The following is a 21,047-nucleotide window of genomic DNA, read 5'->3' on the forward strand; positions in this document are numbered from 1 at the left end:
CAGTGAGGGGCTTTTCAGGAAGAGAGTAAAATCTGTATGTGGAAAAATGTCAGCCTTTGGGTGTTCGTGCATGTGATGAGGGGAAAGGAGAAGAAATAAATAATACTTCGTTTTTAATTTCTTCAGCCCAATCATAAGCTTTTGGGTTTGCTGAACTGAGCCAGAGCAAGGCTCTCAAGGCCTGCTGGGTCCATGGCTGCACTCCCATGCCAAACTCACAGCACTGCCTCTTGGATCTCTTGGGCCTCCCTTGCCATCGCCATCGGGGGCTCTGCGCCCAGAGCTGGGGCCCCACCTGTCCCTGGTCGGGGGGACAGCAGGCACCTCACCACTGCTCAGAGGTGGCACAGCACCCTCCAGGAACATGGTTCATGACGATATGACTCAGAATGAAAGGTTTGAGGCCCAGTCAGCAAGCTCAAATAAAACTTGCAATTTGGAAGAGCCAAAATTTTTTCTTTGATTAAGACATCAAAGCAGGTTGTTGCCATACTTCCACATCTCCACTTTTATTCTGTCCCCTCAAAGAGAGAAAGAATCTTCTTGTCCCAATTTGGAGGAAATTAAATGTTGTACAATCCCAATTTTATTTCAATGTGGGAATATGGATTTTTTTCTTTTAATTTTTTATTCAGTAGTCTCTATAAAATAAACCTTGTCTCCTCAGTATGAAAAGGGATTTTATGCCAAGACAACCCTAATTACAATTTTGGATGTCCTGTTATTGTAAATGTGCTAAATTGAAAGAATTAATCAGGTTTTGCTGAAGACTTTGTCCTACTCCAGCATGGAGCAGTCCTGAAGAACATCTTTAGATAGAAATGTAACCTCCAGTTAACACAAAGTGCACAGAGCACACCCAGAGCACTTGCAGGTCCAATTCACAATACTGGGAATGAAGAACCCTCTCACATCCCAAAAATTGGGTGCTGATGGGAAAAAAAATTCAAATGATCTTTAGTTTCTCATAAGTGGACCCAGAGTTTTGAAAGAGCTTTGGTACAACCTAGGTGCCAGAAGATGTGCATAAATTTTCAGGAGCACTCAGCAGAACACCTTTTGAATAGAAACAAAAATTCAAAAATGAAAGTAAAAATCTTCTCAAAATCTGACCTCTGTGTCTTCTAATGCTTCATGTATGACTTTGTGTTCTTTTGCTGTAGGCAAACAAAACCAAATTGGAGTTCTTCATGTCAAAGACAGATCTTTCTTCCTCTCCTGCTTGTCTTGCTTTTGTGTTCAGGTTGATTGCTTTCTCACTCTGTGAAGTTGGTTGGTCATGACTGCAGATGGCCTTATGAACGTTTACAAGTGTCCAACCTAAGGACTCGCATGACGGAGGTTCACTAGTTTTGTGTCAGCTTGATTTGTCCTGGTGGATCATTTGTGCCATAGCCGAATAGCTTGGAAGCCTTCTTACTGACCTTTCCCTCTTTCTTTTAAGCATGTGTTTTGAACTTCAAATTATGTCTTGTAGAGAAGAAAATATTTTTTTTTTACATTTTACTGGGTTTAACAGCAACAAGGGTTTCTGAGGATTAGACACACAGGAAAGGAGATTTAGGGTTACATCTAAGGCAGCAGTTATGGGAAAAGAACAGAAGTTCTGCTTCTCCCAAGAGCTGAGCAAGACCACAAGTGTCAGAAAGAGACCAGCTCTGAGGTCTGATGCCATCATCTTACCCACTGACAACCCTCAACACAAGTTGGGCCTCATTTTCAGCCATCATGGAGAACGATTCTTTTTTTACTTCCCCCCACCCCCCTTTTTATGTTTGTTTGTTGGTTTGTTTTTTTCTTTTAGTATATGATATCAAAGTTTAGCCAATATTTGCTATTGTGTAGGTGTCCATGATCAATAGCAACAAACATAATGAGAAAATGAGAGGCTATCCTTCCATGTCCAAGAGCAGGTGACTGCCTAGAAGTGCACAAGGCTACCGTGGGTCAGCTGGTGTGTCTTACGGCTGCCAGGACCGATAGGCAGTGTAGTCTCGTGTTGGGGCATAGGATGGGTAACCCTTGTTCTTCTGGTATGGTGGGTGCCGGGGAGTCATGTTCATGTAGTCACTCTGATGGTACATATTCCTTCTGGATTTTTGCTGTAGGAGAAGGGTGAAGAGAATCGTGAAAACTCTCATTTTAACTGCTGATGGTTCTGGCCTTAGGCCCTCCTTCAGGGAAGCAGGCATATTCATAAGGCAGCTTCAGGTTTAAATATATTTACAAAAGAATTAGAATACGTGTTCTCATAAAAGAATCTGTGGAATTTGCCCAACCTGAATGTAAGTCTCCATCTTATCTGCTGAGAGATTTACAGTGTAGTTCTCCAGGTAAAGGAATGCTACAAACCAAGGATACGAACTGATGCCTCTAACCATCACTTCTCATCTGTGGAATGATTCAGCAGAAATAATACAATCTGAGCTGTGAAGGCTGTCCTCATTTATTAGGAGGAAAAAAGAAATTAGCTTAACTCAAACATAATAAGAGCAGGAAAAATCAGCTCAGACTATGTGTACCATGGTTTGCCTACCATTTACACCAGTAACACGCAATGCATATGTTGTTCTGAACCTTCCTTCAAAGGGCAAAAGAATCAGAGCTGATGTCAGTCATTTATGTCTCCCTATCTGGGCCTCAAAAATCTCATTTCCACCATTGAATTCCTGCTTATAATGCCCTCGTGAGACATGGGAAGCATCAGTTCTTCGAGAAATAAGAGTACCAGAACACAGGTGAAATTTGCTTAAAATCACAGAGGATGTTTGTGGTTACAGCAGCACTTCAGCCTCTGACTGCTGCAGGCTGTGCACAAGGCTGGTGTTTTTTACATAGCTTATGGCTTTATTGATCAGGGGTAGGTAAAGTGCTTCCATGCTTTTTCCTTAATACTGATCATACCTTCTTTTGCAATCTCCTTGTTACTGAAATTTCCTTCCAATGTACAGAAATAGTTGCATATGCTGCAGTATACATGTGATACTGTGGAATTGGAGGAGGTTTGCATTAGAAAATCTGATGGCTGAGTTATGTTGTACTTGCAGAGTGGGGCAGTTACTATGAAATATGGTAAGCTTTTTATATTAATGTTATATATATGCAAAGTGTTGAATGTAAGTTACATACTGCTTAAGCCATGTAGTGCAGCCAATGCATATAAAGCATTAGATAGAAAAGCTTTATCTATGTGTGTTCATCTCCACAATACACATTACCTCACCTGAGAAGTAATTTTGCTTAAGAGAAAGGCATTTTGCTAGTATGAGTGAATGTTGGCCTGTTACAGGACCAAGGACTGCTACTCTTGGAGAAAGCGGTTTTCCTTCAGGGAAGGCAGAACAGTACAAAAACAGACAAATCTTTAGCTGCTTTCAGGAGCTCAAGTGATCAGGCTTAACATGTCTGTCAATTATCACATTTAGGACCTGTTTTTTCACAATTCATAATGTCTTTTAGGCAGCTGTGTTTACATTCAGCAACACTCTAAATGCATCCACAATCAGAGTACATATTATCCAAAGAATACAACCAGCAGTAATAACAGCAAGTAAAAACTGATGCAGCAAACAACACACAAGGCAATGCAGCCTTGTCACTCTTGCTGGGGGCAGACATGTTAGTAGCAAAGTGTGTAGCCATTAGGTACCAGCACAGAGAAAATGGTTCAGATGTAAATGATGGATTTGAAGCTATACTATCTCATCAGGCACAGACACAGTAGCACAGCACTGTAACACCAGCAGCTGTTCGCTCTAATCCTCTCAGCTCTCCTTGGAATCAGCCTCTACAATAGGGCACAAAGAAGGAGCACTTAACCTGCCTTTGCCTTTTCCTAGGCAATGCCCCCTTTGATTGTTTCCCGTTAGAAATAGCCATAGATTGAGAACGTGTATTTTTGTGAAACACTTAACAGATCTCAAGCTTCAGCTAGCAATGACAGTGGCTTTCTGTATACGTGCAAAATTCAACCGGTGAGGGACTCTGTACCCTTTATACAGGCTACCTCATAATGTTTGAAAATCGCTGTTCAACAAAATAGAGGGGCAAGTCAGAGTGCAAGGAATAGAGTTCTCTACGTTCAAGTCTTCCTCACATGGAGTACTCCATTGGCTCTGGAGATCACGGTCCTAAGGTTTGTCAAGGAAGATGTCCTGCTGCTGCCTCTGCACCATGCCTCACTCTCTCTTTACTCCAGCAGGCAGAACTGGACGTGACTTGGGCCAGCCAACTCTCCAGAGAGATTAGAAAGCAAAAATAATGAGCCATAAGGCTGTCTCAGCTTTCTTAGCAATAATGTACAGACAAGGGTACTGAGATCCAGGTGCTCCTATTCCCTTATGCTCAAGCTGCCAGAAATACTGGTTACTCAAGGGAATTTCTGGATAGGCACAAGTCACCAGTGCAGATGGTCTTGGGTCAACTGAGGGCTGTTTCATTGTGGGTGAGCTCCTGTCACTATAGCCTCAAAGGATTTTGCCAGAAATGCTTGTAGTTCTACACTTCCCTGACAGGGACAACTGGCAGAGGGTAGCGACAATGTCCCAGTATTTCTGGTGTGCAGGGCACTGCCAACACTATGGCATTACTGTTTGCTTTAGGACTCAGTGGCAGAGGCCTGACTGCCCCCCTGGAGTGCAGCTGGTGTTTCAGCTCTTTGGGGGTACATGTGGTAGTGTGGGTGTATATACATAGCTGGAGTGAAGAAACACTGTCATCCTGAACTGAAGAGCTATCAGTGAGTTCGGGGTAAACCTGGCAAGTGTAGCCTGAGAAATGAGCTAGGGACAAAGAGCATATAGAGCAAAGGGAAACAGAGTTTCTTACCCAGTAGTTAATAAAAACTGCGGTTATTAGCATGCTGTAGAAAGCAAGAACTCCAGTCACTGTTGCCATAATCCACAAAGGAATTGCAGACAGAGGCTCCTGTGTTCGGGTGGGTGTCTCTTTAAGGAGGAAAGAGCAAAGGAAACTTTAGATACATGAAAACAAAACCATCAATCTCTGCTTATTTACTCGTTGTTCCAATGTGTCATTTTTATTAATTATCATTTTAAGATGTCTTCTTCAGGACATCAGGAGCAGGAATGTAATTTTATTAGGCAATCCAACTTTTTTTTTTTAAGGGAACATACTGCCTCAAGCCATTATATAGGGAGTGTGTCTAGGGAGGATACTGGCCCTCAGAGCTTACCTTGCACATGAATGACAGTCCCATTGCTCTTCTCATTGTAGACATATGGGGGTGGATACATGACCTCAATTTTGCAGAAGTAGATGTCAGTTTGGCTGGCACTCATATTCCAAAGATTGAAGATGACTTTGTCTTTATCATGAGCCCCCTGGCAGTTGAATTGTTTATTTGAAGTACTGCTACTTTTGCTTGTGTTCCATGAAATAAAGCAAACTTCAATTGCACTGCCGGTTCCTTTGTGCAGTGAAGCTCGAAATTCCTTCCCCGTTCCATTGTATGTGTAGTTGCAAATTAGAGTTGCAGTCTTGTTATCTACCTTGAGCAAAGGACTCTGAGCCACTAAAATCTTGTTTTCTGGAAGGGAGGGGAGAAAAGTGAGAAAAGCACTTGTTTATGAAATACAGCATGAGACTTCAGAACCACACATCCTCCTGAGCAACTCTTCTCCATACCTCCTCTCCCCTGCTGACACTCCCTACTAGGGAGTACGTAACCAACAATCTGCAGAAGAAGCTTCTCACAGGAGCTGTTGTTGCAGCAATCCACCTCTATACAAATAATTACATAGTCACTAGGGGAGACTGTGCGGTCAAGAGTGTTTTTCTGCAGTCAGAACACTAGCACAGGGAGTGGCCCATGCGATTAAGATTTAACATCAGGGCTCAGAAGGCTGGTCTGCATCTGTGTGTATGTGTGAATATATATAAGGCCACCTAAGTCTAGCCTTTACTTAGCAAGCAGTTTCCCAGGGTACATTATGGAGTGAAAATACTATGAATTGAATGCTTAGTTTAGCAGTCAGATAAGAGATTATTTATACATTTGCTTTTTAATTCAAGGACTCCTGAAGAGTTTGCAGCTAGATTTGTAGAACCATTTCAAGGGTTTGGACCTTGAGCAATAAACACTAAAAGCATGAACTGCTATCATTTTAATGTAAAGTAAGTAATTTCTCTAGCTGGCAGCTGTAGCAGATTCTTAATTTCTCTAAGGACTCAGGAGCTGACTGATTTGACACTGCATTGGCACTTAGCACTTGAATGGCCTGCAAAAAAACATGTCACATTAAAGCATAATTCAATTTGAATTGACCAGACTGATACATAAACAGGAAATGTTTTCTGACATGTAGACCTCTGTGCTACCATCTGCCAAACAATGAAACACTGCAAGGACTATACAGGAAGAAAACTTCTTCCAAGAAAAGTCATCTCCTACAAATGACGCCCTACTTTTCAAAATATGACCCCTAAGAAATATGAGGGGAGTTTTGGCTTTTAAGCTAGGAACTTGCCAGCCCTTTTGTGTGTGTGTATGACTGTGTAAATTTTCATGCAAGCTCAGTTTATAAGAGGTTTGGATAGTCTTTTGTAGATCCCTGAGAATCGCTGTGGCTGTGAGAATGACAGTTGTACCTCTTGCCCTCAACATGTACTGCAAACCTATGTTCTTTCTACTTAATCCATGTGGTGAGACTTCGAAAGGGCTAGTAATGGAAATGAAGTAGGAAGGAGGCCAGATTCAGAATGCCCAGAAAATTAGCATTTCATCGTATTTAACAATGTTTAGGATCAAAAGACTCCATTTAGTGTGTTCACACCTGCACAAGAATATGGAGTACCCCAGCCTCTTGAGCAGGATGCTCCTTTGGGATAAATGTGGTCCAGGGAGTGAACACAAAGATTTGTGAGATGGACAAAGACTAGTAATAGGGTGTGGGCAGTAAAAACAATCCATTGGTAGCAGGTTCTCCAGTTACCAGCAGAACCCACAAAACTGCTGAAGTTGTTAATTTTCTCGTTGGAAGTCTCATTTACTAGCCCTTGCTTCTAATGAGAGCAGGAAGATGTGAGACAGGGAGTGCTCTGCTGCCTCAGCTTTAGCAAAGAAATATTGTGGTCCATCCTCTGTGTGTCTCTCTGTTCCATATCGTTAGCATGGAGGGTGGAGGACAGCTCATCACAGCTCTGAAATCTCATGTTTGCAGGGAATCCAAACACTGTGAAATTTTGGATGAAGGATGAGCATTTCCAGGCTTTCCAGCAGAAAGAGGCATGGACCTTGGAATCCTGGGACTGAGTGGCAAAGAGAGAACAGACAAGTCAAGTTTTTAAGCGAGGTGGTGCCTGTGGTGAATTTTCATCTAAATGAAGACATTTCAGCAAAACATTTCAGTTTCATCGAATCAGCATTTTCCGACAAAAGCTCTCACATAGGCTTATAAGGCATTCTAGTGAGGGGTGAGGTTTGGATTCCACCTCTTTAGACAAGCTATTTGATCATATTTTTGTTGGCCAGAAAAATTGAAACTTTGGCCTAAGTGGCAATTTGCAAGTCTGTGGTAGAATTGCTTTACCTTTAGCACAGCGGAATTCTACGCATCTCACTTGAGACAGAGTTATTCTTCTGATTTGTGCTGTAGGAGTTGCCCACCACTAAAACCCTGACTGTCACAGGGACTGAATACACCTTCAGAAGAGACCTCTTCTGTCTCACCTATTGACAACCAAAACAGGCGTCCCAGAACAGACCCCTGCAGAAGCATTACACTTCAGAGAAGTGCTCACCTGTTTTCATGCAAGTACTTACAGAAAACGAATGGATATTTATTGCTCAGCCTGATTGGATTTTCACTATGGCCAGAGGAAAGTCAAAGAACACTGAAAATCTTATCACTGAGGGACTACATTCAGGTGTTATTTAGACTCATCTGCAGACCCCTGTGACTTAACCCCACCTTTTGCTGTTGTCAGCTCATCTGGATTCCTGACATTTAGTATCTCACTTCATGCCTTGAGCTCTACTATTTAACTACAGCTTTGGACTATTTATGTCCCTGCCATGATATTGTGCTAATTGGCAACCAGTCTCTTTTGATACACCAGCCTAAAAGGAGAAGTTCCTTCAATTTATTTCCACCTCTTGGATTTATAGTCTGGTCTGTTTGCCCTGGTTTGCAGGCTGGGTGTGATAACCCAGCCCCATGCTGCTGATGCTGAGATGCAGGCTGGATGAGCAGTGGGAAAAAGTCATTGGTGGATCATTAATGAAGAATGCTCCTACGTGATTTAAGCTAAGCAACCAAATCCATTTTCACAAAATGGATTCTACTACCTCAAATCTAAGTTGAGGGAGATATTTTTGGCTTCATTTATAGGAACTAATTAGCACTGCATGAATTGGTTGGGTTTCAATGCCAACAGGGGCAAAGCAAGCTTACCCCACCAGTGTGTTAGGCAAGCCCTGCTGTCATCATCCTCCTCTGCACTTGAGGGTTTTTTTGGATCGAAGAAAGTCAATCATGCTGAAATGTGTATTAATTTCATGGGGAAAACAGAGTAACGCCAAACATCCCTCTCTTTGCTTGTGATCTGAATAGGATTTGACTACATTCTTAGTAGGATCGGGACCATTCTGAGAAAACATGGGCTAAGACTTCTTTTGCCTTCACAGAGCCAGTTTTTCTTATAAGTGTCACTTTGGGTTTGTTAAAATGGGGAAACTCGGAAACATTTAGTAGGTGTTTTCATTCCTCTAAATAGGGTTATGACTGCCACTTCTAGAGCTGTGCTCAGTCATATTGTATAGTAATAAATATCTATATCTTGGCCTTACCCAGACAGAAAAATGGCAGTTATGAAAAATTATTGTTTACAGTTTCAAAAAGCCATGATGTTTAAAAATGTAAAATCATTTAAGTCAGTGTGCACATGCTGAAAGCCTTAGGATCTTAGGATTTATATGCAATGGTGTGTAAGATGTCTGAATGTTTGTTAAAGCGTTTTGATAAACTTGTCACTCTAAACATTTCTTATAATCACATGTGAGGGGGTTTTGCATAATGAAAGAAAATACCATCCATATATAATATCTATAAAATACTGCCTCTCTGATCATGGACCCCTGATGTAAGCAAAACTTCACTGAAGGTTTTTTTTTCTTTCTTATTTGCCAAGAAAGTGGAGTCAACAAAGTACAGAAAATAACTGTTCTGAGGTGTTTTATTTTTTTTCCCAGAACTTTCCATGAATCATCATCAGCTATTTGAAAAAAATATTCTCCTAAAAATATTTAGTACTCTCCTTTCTTTCTTTTTCATGCCAGTTGACTTTCAAGGAGCTATTTTTCAGTGCAAGGAGTCTGAGATAAGTTGGTATTTCTGTAAGGAAAGAAACGGCCCACTTAATTCCCAGGGGGGAATAGGGAAAATCCTGAAATGAGTTTGTTTAACTCACAAACAGAATGTGATAAACAAAGCTATTCCACTTTTGCTGCTGTGGGTCCGTTCAGTTACATTTACTCTTCTTTTCTAGGTGCAAGAGTCTTTGGTTTGAGGCCACCCAGCTGTGTGTCTAATGTGCAGCTGGAGGGATCTGCCCATCCTGGCCATTACAGACTCGCTTTCTGCTCAACTTTCCTACTTTGCTGCCATGAGTACTGCAGGCAGCATAGTACTCCTGCTTTAACCAAACCCAGTGTGAGCACAGGGGTTTTTCTTGGCAGTTTGTGATTATTTTTTTTTAAACAAGAACTTGTTGATGTCATCCTAATCTCAGCTAACCTTGTCTCACCCATCTTCTGCATTTTGGTAACCTCAGTGGGTTAGAGGTTGATTTTAACCCCCAGAGACCATAAGCCAGAAGGTTATGTGGGTAGTAAGAAGATGAGGTCAGTTGTGGTACACTGCAGTGGGAACCTGCTTATATTACATATTTCATAAAATACCAGACACTCGATCTAACTGCCTCTGTGACAGACCACAGCAAGGTAATTATTTAGCCAACAAAAAGAGGAGGAGGACAAACTTAGTAAACATTAGTGTTTCTGCAGAAGAAAAAGGACCAAACTAATATTCTAAGTCCCTTTCTATGATTCAAACTCAACCTGCAGCAATTGTTGGGACATCTAACAACAGCAGAACACAACAAATTCTGCTGTTTTCCTCAAACCAAAATACCTTAGGCCTATAATACACTTTGTGGCTGGAGGAAGTCCTGCAGGGTTTTGACCTGCCTTAATATTTTCCAAGTACTAAGGATCACTCATCTTGATGAAAATGAAGAGAAGAGGTGGAGAAAATAGATGGGGAAAAAAGAAGGGAGCCCTGAGAAGCAAATGACCTCATGTGCTTCCCTTTAAGAAGTGGAACAGTCTTGGTGAGGCTGTCGGAGAAACTCAAGTTCTTCATGCAAAGCAAGTGTATAAATGTCTATAGTGTCATGGCATAACCCCTGTGTCTGATAACCAAACACTGTATTTTATTTTGTTGCAATTCAAAAGAGTTGCTTAAAAGCTGTTCACACCTGTTAACCCACTGCTGATACTTTTCCCCTCCTGGAATTAGTGTCTTCTCTGACAACCCAGGGGCCTGCTGTGGAAATAATTATGATATTGCAAACACAGAATTATAAAAATGGGAAAGGACAAGGACGAAAAAAACCTATGACATCTGAAAGAAATGTAGATCATGGTGTCATGCAAATTATAATGCCTTCACTGAGGAAAAGAGCTATGGAAAAAATAAGGCAGAAATAAGGGAAAAGTAGATTCAATTGTACCTCATACTAGAAAGAACAGTTTTTTAAAGATGTTCTATATGTTAAAAGTTTCATACTGGAAAACAGATTTTTATTCCTATCTATTACTTCCCTGTAAAATACAAAACACTGATATTTGGAGAAGACTCAATAACAACAGTTCTCAGGCAGAGGTTTGAAAAATTGTCTGTCTCAGGATTATCCTAGGAAAACCTAGCATCCCTTGCCTTGCTTTGCATTTTAATGTTCTTATTGGAAAGACATGTTAGCTCTGAACATACGAACAGTGGGTATCAGCAAGACAACACCAAGAAAAATACCCTCAGCCACAACAACTGAAGAGTCAGAAAGATTCACTAAGACTCAGGATTTCAAAATCACAAATAGACATATTTTTTTTGCTGAAGAAAGAAACTAGGTATCTAGTAAGTACAGTAATACACTTACCAATGCAAAAATCAGAAACTTGGCAATTCCATCCTCCCATCTTTGAGCTCAGTAAGCAACTCTGCAGTTGACCCTTTTATTTGCTAGTCCTGTGAGGATGTTGGTGGGCTCAGCTCTGAGCCCATCACACCAAGCCAGGCCATGAAGGGACCTGAAGCTTCACACAGGAGACTTGGAGGTGGTGGAGAGGCTGCCCCAAGAGAGGCACTGGCACCGGGTCTGCTCAGACCCGCTGCCGCCCAAGAGAAGGCACTTGTGAGCAAAACTTGTAAAGCCCAGGGGGAAGGTGAAATAAACCCCCCTCTACCTACACATGCAATTTCCAATTGGATCTAAAGAGAACTCAAATTAAAAGAAAGCGCTTGGGTCTTATCTCAGAGGGGTACTTGTGGCAGGAGAGCAATGGGTCTCTTGGCTATATCAAGTTGATCCATGTGCAGTCCTAGCAGCATGCTGTCTCTCCGCTTTCATCCAAACACAGAACAATTTGTGCAAAATTAATTCAAAGCTATACTAGACCTTCTACCCCTTGATGATCAAAGTGAGGAAAAATAGTGGAAAGGATTGAAATATGGGGGGTTTTTGTTACCTGTTACATCAGCAGTGGGGATGAAGCAGAGCACCACGAGGATCCCCAGGAGCATGGTGGTAATGGTGGGCCCTATGCCTTGTCCCCACCCCCTGCAGGCACTGCCACGTCTCCCAGGGTCCCACGCCAACAGCCTTCCTTCCCTGTGGGGCCAGTCTGCACCCTCGGTTGCTCACACAACTTCTCTCCTCCTCCCTCTGCAGCACATGATACACTGCCAGGTGAAACCACTGCAATTGCAATGCTTGAACAGGAAGTTAATTTGTTTGATGATTTTAGTCTTTGGAAGTTGCGTCTGCACAGCTCAGTAATGCTTAAAAGGTAATGGAAGTCTGCCTTTCAAAATAGGGACTATCGGCCCTGTATCGAGAGATGTGCTTGTGTTTGTGGCTCTGCAAGGCTGCTCCTGTTGGGGAGGAATGGACAGCCCTGGAGACGCAGTGCTCTTTCTCTACCAAGAGGACATACAGACTGTTTCCATCTGGTTCCATCACCATGGTAGAAGCAAACACCAGTGGCCGGACCTGACCCTTCAGGAAGTTGTGTGCTCAGAAAGCTCCATCTTTTCTCACTCTTAGGAGCAGAAATCTTCTTCTCTTGGCCTGCTGGCTTGCTTCTGCCTGCCTTCCCAGCCCCTGGGAACGCTGACGTATTTTGGCAGTAGTTTGTTCACATTCATTTTTCTGCATCTGGTTGCTGTCTGAGTGCAGAGCAAATAGTGCAAGAAACAGTGATCTGGTATACCTTCACATTTGAAAAATGTTATGAATTAGTGCAACTGTAATCCAATTAACATCTAAGTAGGGGCAGCATGCAGCAAACACACTTCTCAGTCAGTGCTTTCATAGAGGTCTTATTATGTGAAGTTTTTCTCTTCAACTTACTGGGTAAATGCTCACTCTTCTTCTTTGCCTTGCAAACTCGATGTCACCTCTTCCCTTGCAAGAGCAGGGTTGTGAGAGCCAGTTGATGTAATTTATAACTGGGAGGAGCTCAGGTTATTAACTATTTATTTTGGTCCACCAAAATAGAAATATTTAATGGTATCAATGCTATCATTATCTGAGATTTATTTGAGAGAAAAGGGAAGGTGTATAGCAGGAAGACTTTCAAGAAAATTGGACTGTTTTAAAAAGGGATGAAGAGCCATGCACTGTTCTTTCATTTCCCTTAGTATCTGAGGTCTTTAGGCCATGTTTTGTCAGAAATTACAAAAACAATTTAAAAGCAGCTTTAGCTGGTATATCCATTTGCAGTCTAGGAATTTTAACAATATTCTTTTGTTTTGTAACCTGTGTAAGTTGCCTGCAGTACTGAAAGTTTTGGAATTTCCTTGTGCTTAAAAAATAGAGAAAAAAGTCAGATTCTCTCTTTCTTAGCCCACTCTTGTGGCTTCTATATAAATGTCCTAACACATTTTTTGAGTCACATGAGTGTACCTGCAGTTATCAATGAGATAGTCTCAGCTTAACTTGAAGTGAGAACCCTTCAACAAAGTTACAAAATTCAGTATCTTTTTGCTGAACTGTCCTGTGTCAGATATGAAAACTCAGTGTTGTTACATCTTCTGGCTCAAGTAACTCAGCTTACACAGTCTGGATTCTGGCTGTCAGATCCTTTCCGTATTTGGGATATGGACTAGAAATGCACAAGGAGTACATTTTACCCTCACCACAGAATTAGCAGAATATATCGCAGAGACAGACCTACTGCCATTAATTTCACTGGCACATGTTGGCAAAGGGGCACCATTCACATGGAAACCTGATTATGGAAACAGTTGTGTAGGAGGAGATTCTGCCCTAAGAATACCACTAAGAAAGACCATGAGGAACAGTGTGCACTCCCTGAGTGAGGACCCATTTATTCCCTTCCCTCTCTTACTACTCCTCATGTGCCTCTCCCATCATGAGGACAGACCAAGGCACTGACTGAGAACAGGGACTGGACTGGTAGAATAAAGGAGAGGGAAAAGGAGCCACTGAGCAATTATCCAGTGTGACTCTAGAGACCAAGCTGTCATGTATCATTGCTCTCTGTGAATAGAGGTACCAGTATTGCCCTTTTCAGAGCCTCTTTTTTTCAATAGCGATTTCAGTTTTGCCTTTTTTCCCCCCAAAATAGCTCTTGGGTCGTCTGCATTTCTTGATTTTCTAGCATTTTAAAAGGGTACAAACCATCATTTTGTTTCTGAGGGTATGGCTCCATTCCTTCTCCAAACTGCAGCTCTTTCTCTCATTTAAACAGTTCATTTCCAATTACTTAGACACTTGACTTTGTCAGCTCACATGTATGATCTTTTTCTTTTACCAAAGCTATCATGGGGGTATGGGACGAGATATTATAGCTTTCAGCAAACCATCTTGCACTTAGGACAAACCACATAAAAGTTTATCTAAGATAAAAAGCATGAGAAAATTCCCCTCAGTATGTCCTCGCTCTTAAATTTTCATTATTCTCCTACCTCTCTAAGTGTCTCTCTTTCCATATGCTGAGCATTACCCAAGGGTATTCTGCCGGAACATTAATTCAGGCACTATTGACTTCTATTCTTACCCCATTTTGCATTAAGATTTCACTCTGTTGAGCCTATATGCATGCTGGCAGACAGGATCTGCTTGCTGTCACAGCAATGGAAATCCCAACTAACATTATAATTTCAGTGGAGCTAGAGATGTGAGAGCACTGCACGAGCTAAAAATGCAATTTGGCCATGTTTGGGAAAAAGGATGTTTCCATCCCATCACAAAATGGCTGAAATTGCAGTCCAAGAAAAGTAAAGTAAAAATTTGTAAATGAGTTTTCAGGGTGCACAAGAATCTAGACTACTGGGCTTGGGCTTTTTACTCATTGCGGTATGTAAATAAAACAACAGTCTAGGCATTTGATCACAGCTTTTCATGCTTACTATTAGAAAAACAAGCACTGACAGGAGCTATGACTGGAGTTTTAGAGAAATCTGACATGATCTAGAATAGTTTATCAAGGATTTTCTGGATATCTTTGAAAGAATCCCAAGAAATCCCAAGCAGGCTGCCAGGTTGCCTTCATGTTAAAGAATGAGGAAGTAATGACCTGCATATCCTGAGCCAAGTGCTCAGCTGTTAGTCAAGAAAGACATTCCAGATTTGTTATGATTAAACAAGTGAATAGTTTAGAAGTTAACTATAAAATAAATGAAGTCTTCCTTAAGTCACTGGGAGTTGTGTAGTACCATGATTGTTCCTGTTCTTAAGCAAATAAAAGTATATATGCATACTAGAAGAGCAATTGCATTGATATATTGTCATTCACTTATTTCTGAGGACTCCAATCTAATGGGAGAACTGTAGGTCACTAAAATTCCCTGTAACTACTATAGACAATTAACTTTTAAGTCCCTGGACTATCCTGCAACTACATACTAAGGTTAAATTTAACAGTTGCCTGAGAGAACCTTCCTCTTTTTCCCCTGCCATAAAGAATCACGACACAGACCCTGAGCGAGTAGTCTCAGTAGGCGTTTTGCTTGTTCTGCATTCTGGTGTGTTGTCAACTGCTAAAGTAAATGCTCTCTTTCCTAGAACAGTAATTCTTAAAACATCTTTATTCTTCCATCACTGCTGCAAGTAATGATTTGTTTTGAATAGTGGTATGCATCCTTGGTACAGATGAAAGGTTGATGCTTTCACATCTTTCTTACAAGGAAAGTGTGCTTTAACTAGCTGCTGTAGAACTACAGAAGTGGGGTGAGAGAAAAGGTGTAACAAATGGACATGCTATTTTTAACTAGGGGAACAATGAATGATCTGTGTTATTTACCTCCTACTGCATCCAGTAAGTTGGCCCTAAGGAGTTACATTGCATTTGTCATCTGAAGCACTTCATAGAGATGCGTGTTGCTATCTTCACTTTACAGATGGGGAATGGAATCACAGAAAGGCAAGAGACATGCCCAAGGACATACCTTAGGTTAGAGTCAGAGATAAGAACCTCTACAAGTAGCCCCAGTAAGCTCTTTACCTTCCATGGTCTGATTGGTTTCCACTCTATAGTGTCATTTCCCTTGCATACTGATGACTTTTTGCCAATGTTGTGTATTTTCACATCCTTCTTTCTGTGAATCCAGGTGTGGTGTCCTCATACTACAAGTACCACCATCACACTTAGAAAGGAAAATCAGTATACTCCTTCAGAGGGAATTTTAAGTTGGTTTTCTGTAATTTTAAATGTTACAACTGATGTCTGGTACATAGGAACCTTCCAGGGTCAGAATTTAATAAGACATGTCACAGTGGAAAGAGAGCTTTCTCTTTTGGAAAGACGTTACATTTTTGTTTCCAGGCCTCAAGATAGCGGCCCATAAATGTGTCACTAATGTAGGGCTAAGTGCTACCATCAAACATGTATAAATTTGAGAGAGAGCTTGAGAGAAGCCTTCCCTATTTGGGGAAAGAAACATTTCCTTGACAGTCTGATTATTTTTAATGCCAATAGCTGGAAGCTGTTCGTTAGTGTTTGTTGGGAAAGGGGCAGAAGTTCACACATATGTACATTCCTGGCTCTTTTCAAGTTAAAAAATCTCATCCAAGTTTCAAAGTTGTAACTGTTTCTTCTGGCTGTACCTATTCCTGGTTTGGACTGTTAGAACAAGTCTCAGAGGAGGTGGATTAATGGGTAGAGGGAGAATAGCTCAAAGCTGCGTGATTAACTCCATCTGTCAGACCTGCCTGTAATCTGACACATAGCTGCTGCTTCATTAGAGGCCACGTGTTTAGGTAGGAACACCTGAAATAAAGCCCACAGGTGAGTGCATATATGCTAAATGTACTGTGATACAAAAGTTTTCAGATTAAAGTTTAAAGAAGAATGATTTCTGTTTACTGCACTGCCTGCTCCTCTTTTCTCTTGGGTAAAGAAGGTGGAGACTCCTGCATATTACCACTGAAGATGTGGCAACAAAGCAATGTTGTCCTGCATAGGAGGGAGTTCAGAATGCCTCATTTTTTCAGAGGGAGACAATTTATTTCCCTCTTCTTTGCCCTGCTGAAGAAAAAAGATATGAATAAGCACTGCAGGAATATTACAAGCCATTTTAGATAAGAGGAAGCATGTTTCAAAGAACTTAAGGCCTAGAAATCTTAAGCAGACAAATTCTAGAGTCAGCTTTGTGAAAAAAGACAGCTTCCAGACCTGCCTGTTTACAGCTTGTCCAGACAAGTAACGTAGATCCCTAAATATCAGTAAGAAGATTTCTGACACTGTGGAGTGTCATGGGAGGTCCTGCAAGGTTTGAAGGTCTGTAGAGGGCTGCTGAGAGAGGAAGGCTTTCTGGGACTGTGCTGAATGGCAGTCCCATAAAGCAGGAGTCCAAGCCTGGGAGGTACACATCCAACATGATCTGCCTGGAGCTGGCTTCTCTGCCAGCAGTGCCAGCATTTCCTTTTGGAGGGAAATGATTGGCCAAAATTACTGCTGCCAAAAGCAGAACATGAATAGTATGGATGATCAGAAACCATACTGAGCCCTGGGGTGAAATAAGAATGAAATCAAACTGGTGGTGTAGACACTTGAGTCACTTGGCAAATGTTACCTCTAGTAAGGGAATGCTGTAGCTGGGGTTTTCAGGGAATTACCTGCATTCCCTTTATTAGTAGAGAACCACCTGTATAGCCTGTATTTATGGGTAAATCCTTAGCTAGAGAAAACACTTCCACCTCCACTGGCTGCATCAGAACTAGGAGAGCCCCGGCTCAGCTCAGTATATTAGGTTTTAGAGCTGTCATGTTCAGGCTCATTTTTAAACCTTTAACTCTTTTGCTTCCTCATTGTTATATGACTTTTTTTCTTGCCCTGCATTTCTTAATGATGGTAGTAGTGCTGTCAGCATGGTGCATGGATGGTAAAGCATCACACATTTGCTTTTCTTCCCATTTGCACAAACTTGGAAGGAAGCATTACTCATGCTTATGAACAATTGAAACTAGAATAGGGTGCTCCTTTGCGGAAGTGTCAGAGGGCTGCCCAGCAACCTCGCTCATACAATGGAATGTATTCTTTGAGATGACTTCATTCTGAGTAGCCCTCACAGGAAATAATTATTTTGGTAGACACTAGCGCTCTCTAACTTGTAGGATAAGCATTTCCAAATTACTCCTTTTCCTGAAGACAGTGGCTTCTTTACGCCTAGGCAAACCTAGCTTATGTCCAAATTCAACAGCTTTCTGCCTGAGAAGTGCCCTATTCTTAGAATGTGGTGCTGCCAACACCAGCCCACAGAGTTGTTTTCTGCCAAAATACTATGAGAAACAGACTTTTCATTGTATTTCTGCTACTTCAAAAAAGTACTGAGTCATAGCACACTGGAAATGTTTGTGCAGGGCTGTATAGGAAAGCACCATAAATACATTAGAAAGAGTCTTAAATATTTCTACATAGGAACCAAGGAGCAAAATTTCTGGTTCTTAACTGCAAAAAGTGCCTACAGCAAGAGGAAGCCCTTTTCAAATCACAGTAGGAAGCATCAGCTTACTCATTGGACATGCATGTGAATTCTGATAAGTGCTTATTAATTTTATAATGGATCCTTTTCTTAGAAAATAAATCCTGATTTTATTCAACATGTCAGCATTCCCTTAAACTATTCCTTAAACAGGAAATTGGAAATATTCATTTTGTTGTTTACAAAGACCTTGTGGGGTTGAGAGGATAGAAATAGTTGTTAGTTTAAAGAGGAGGAGGAGAAGGGTGAGAAAAAAATTCATATGACAGTTTATTAGAAATCACATCCACACAAGAAGCAGAAAACATTTCCATACTTTATTTCAGATGTGTCCACTCTGTCTACTGGTGCAAGACACAGAGCCCATTAGGGAGGCCCCTGGGTGCTGAATGTTTAGGTGTCTTTCCTAATCTATCTTGTGACTTAGGACCAAGTATTAGTCCCTCACCACAGGAGCAAGAGTGGCACACACAGCCTGTTTGTGCCAATGGGCATTGGCTGTCCTCTGGCTGGAGTATCCCAGGGCTGAAGGGCTCCTGGCAGACAGCACAACTGCACACTGGCTGTGTTACTCTTGCAAGCTAAACCTTAAACCAGAGACCATCCCAAAACTGACCAACAACCAAACTCCATGTGCCAGAACTACCTAGGAAAGTTACATCTGAGCCCATAAGCAACTATTAGGATGAGAAAGCTGGGGTTCACGTGGCTCGTATGCATATGTATTCCTTTCTAATAAAACCAGAATAACCTCATCTTTTCCTATACACAAAGTTTGACCCTGAAGAGGTCCTGCTACATATTGCTTATTGCAGCTGTTGGATAATCTTTCAGATGATATTAAAGTCCAATCAAATTTTAATATCTCCCTAAGCTTTGGAGGTTATTAAAAGCAATGTAAAACCTCTGGTTTTGCTGATTTCAGGACAGTGAGAGTTTATAAAAATTGAAGTACATTTTTGTAGCCAACTCTATTAAGGTTTTATGATAAAATTAGAGTTCATGATTAAATTTCTGAGGTTTTAGTTTTATGCCTCAGAAACCTGAAGTTTTCTGGTGTTATTTTTCTATGGCTTCAGCAGATTATTTTATTAACCTTAATTCTACATTCTACTTGCACGTGTTTTTTTTTAAGAAATATTCTCACAAGCCTACGAAGTGTCCTTGTGGCATATATATAAAAAAATCATTAATTCAGTCCTCCTTTCATAACTGGAAATAATTTTGTAAATGTTTTTTACAAAACAAATTATTCTATATAACATTTTACCTTTTCAGCCAAATTTCCCTTAGTTAGTATTACTCAAATTTCCATGATTACTCAAATTCATGCATGATTACCCATGCATGTGGGTTTTGTATTGTATATAATATCCTTGGAGGTTTTTACAGAGCAGCCCTGCAGGATAATGGACAAATTAGTAAGTAGCAGAGCTTTTGGAACTAGAAGAAAGCAATTCATTACTGTTCTCATGATTGCATCTCACTCCTAGTTCCCAAGGGTCACGTTTATTTAAGCTGTTAGTTTAACAATTTATTTGTAACTCCTAAATATTTTGTAAACAATTTTTAATACAGATTAATATTAATCGTTATTATCTGTTCAGTAGCTGATATGCTTCCATCCTTATTCTCCTATTTTAAAAGTTTTAGTTACTCTGTCAGAAAGGATGGCACGTGAATTAGGCAACCAGCCACATACCCTTTGGGGTAAAAAATAATTTGGGTATTTTCAGAGACATTGGGCTTCAAACAGCTCATCAATTGAAACATATTATTGTAATCTGTTTGGCAAATATTTACAATTAATCCTACAAACATAGGAGTCAGGATTATGTGATGGTCAAGCCACAAATAGGAAAAAATGGACTAAATTAAATTAATCGCTTATTACCATAAACAATTCATCCAGCTTCAGGTCTGGAAAAATTGCACTGCATTAATAAAGCTAGTAGGAATAGATTACTCTTTTTCTGAATGCCTAGAGGGGATTAACAGTGTGAGGACAGTAAACCTTTATAAAGAAGGTAAATATCTTGGATTGTGTCAGGGAAACTACTGGGAAAAGCCCAATCTCTAGTAATATTGTAGTGATGGGAAGGAGAAGGAGTGTTTAACTCCTAATCTGACCTTTATTGGAGTAAAAGAGCAACCTTCCTTTTCAGTCTTTCCACTTGACTGTTTTGTAAAGAGGTTTAACTGACATCATCACTTTGATATTTCAGCATTTGCTCTTGGCTCTTCCTTTCTTTTTCCTTGGTAAAACCTGGGGATAGGTTTTACTGGTTTTCATTTGTTCATTAGCTGAAAATAATGCACTGAACTTAAGCTGATATCAGAGCACTAGAGCCAACCTTGGTTCTGGGCAGGCAGAAGCCTACAAAAGCGTGGAGAGCCAGAGACAGCACAGGAGCTCTTGCATCCTCGCTGCAGCCTGGCTGTGAACACTGGCAGGAAGTGTGAAGAGCACACTCCATACACGAGTCAGGCTTGAACAGGCAGTCTAAGGTGGAGTGTATTGTTCAGCTGTAAGCAGCTGAAGTGGTGAAGTATTGCTTTAAGTTTAAGACAGCAGTGTAGACTGTAATGCAGAAGGAACAACCCCACAGTCAAGATCCAGGTTGCAGTCGTGTTAGGAATGCCTGGTTGTTATTGTCCTGTGCACTGAAGAAGTGCAGTGAGCAGGGGCTGAGCAGCTGGGAGAGAGCAGCTCAGCCGGGCCCGGGTGCTGGCACGCTGGAGTTCCAGAATACCCGGCTCAGCTCTTGCAAACAGCGTGGGCCTCTGCTAACCTGCACA

The 21,047-nt window shown here is 41.1% G+C and overlaps 1 protein-coding gene and 1 long non-coding RNA gene across 3 annotated transcripts in view; one reads left to right on the forward strand and one right to left on the reverse strand.

Moving 5' to 3' along the window:
* The window catches only part of LOC108639485, a 113,127-nt gene that overhangs the window by 46,206 nt on the left and 45,874 nt on the right, over positions 1-21,047 (forward strand). The window lies entirely within an intron of this gene.
* On the reverse strand, positions 1,962-11,822 carry CD28 (CD28 molecule). The gene is made up of 4 exons (XM_008931081.1): positions 11,768-11,822; positions 5,195-5,548; positions 4,828-4,946; positions 1,962-2,102 (listed from the first exon to the last, which is right to left on the reverse strand). The coding sequence occupies exons 1-4, from the start codon at positions 11,820-11,822 to the stop codon at positions 1,962-1,964; spliced, it is 669 nt and encodes a 222-aa protein (XP_008929329.1).

This window comes from Manacus vitellinus, unplaced genomic scaffold, assembly GCF_001715985.3.
Source record: "Manacus vitellinus isolate BGI_N305 unplaced genomic scaffold, ASM171598v3 scaffold_20_pilon, whole genome shotgun sequence".
NCBI classification, from domain to species: Eukaryota; Metazoa; Chordata; class Aves; order Passeriformes; family Pipridae; genus Manacus; species Manacus vitellinus.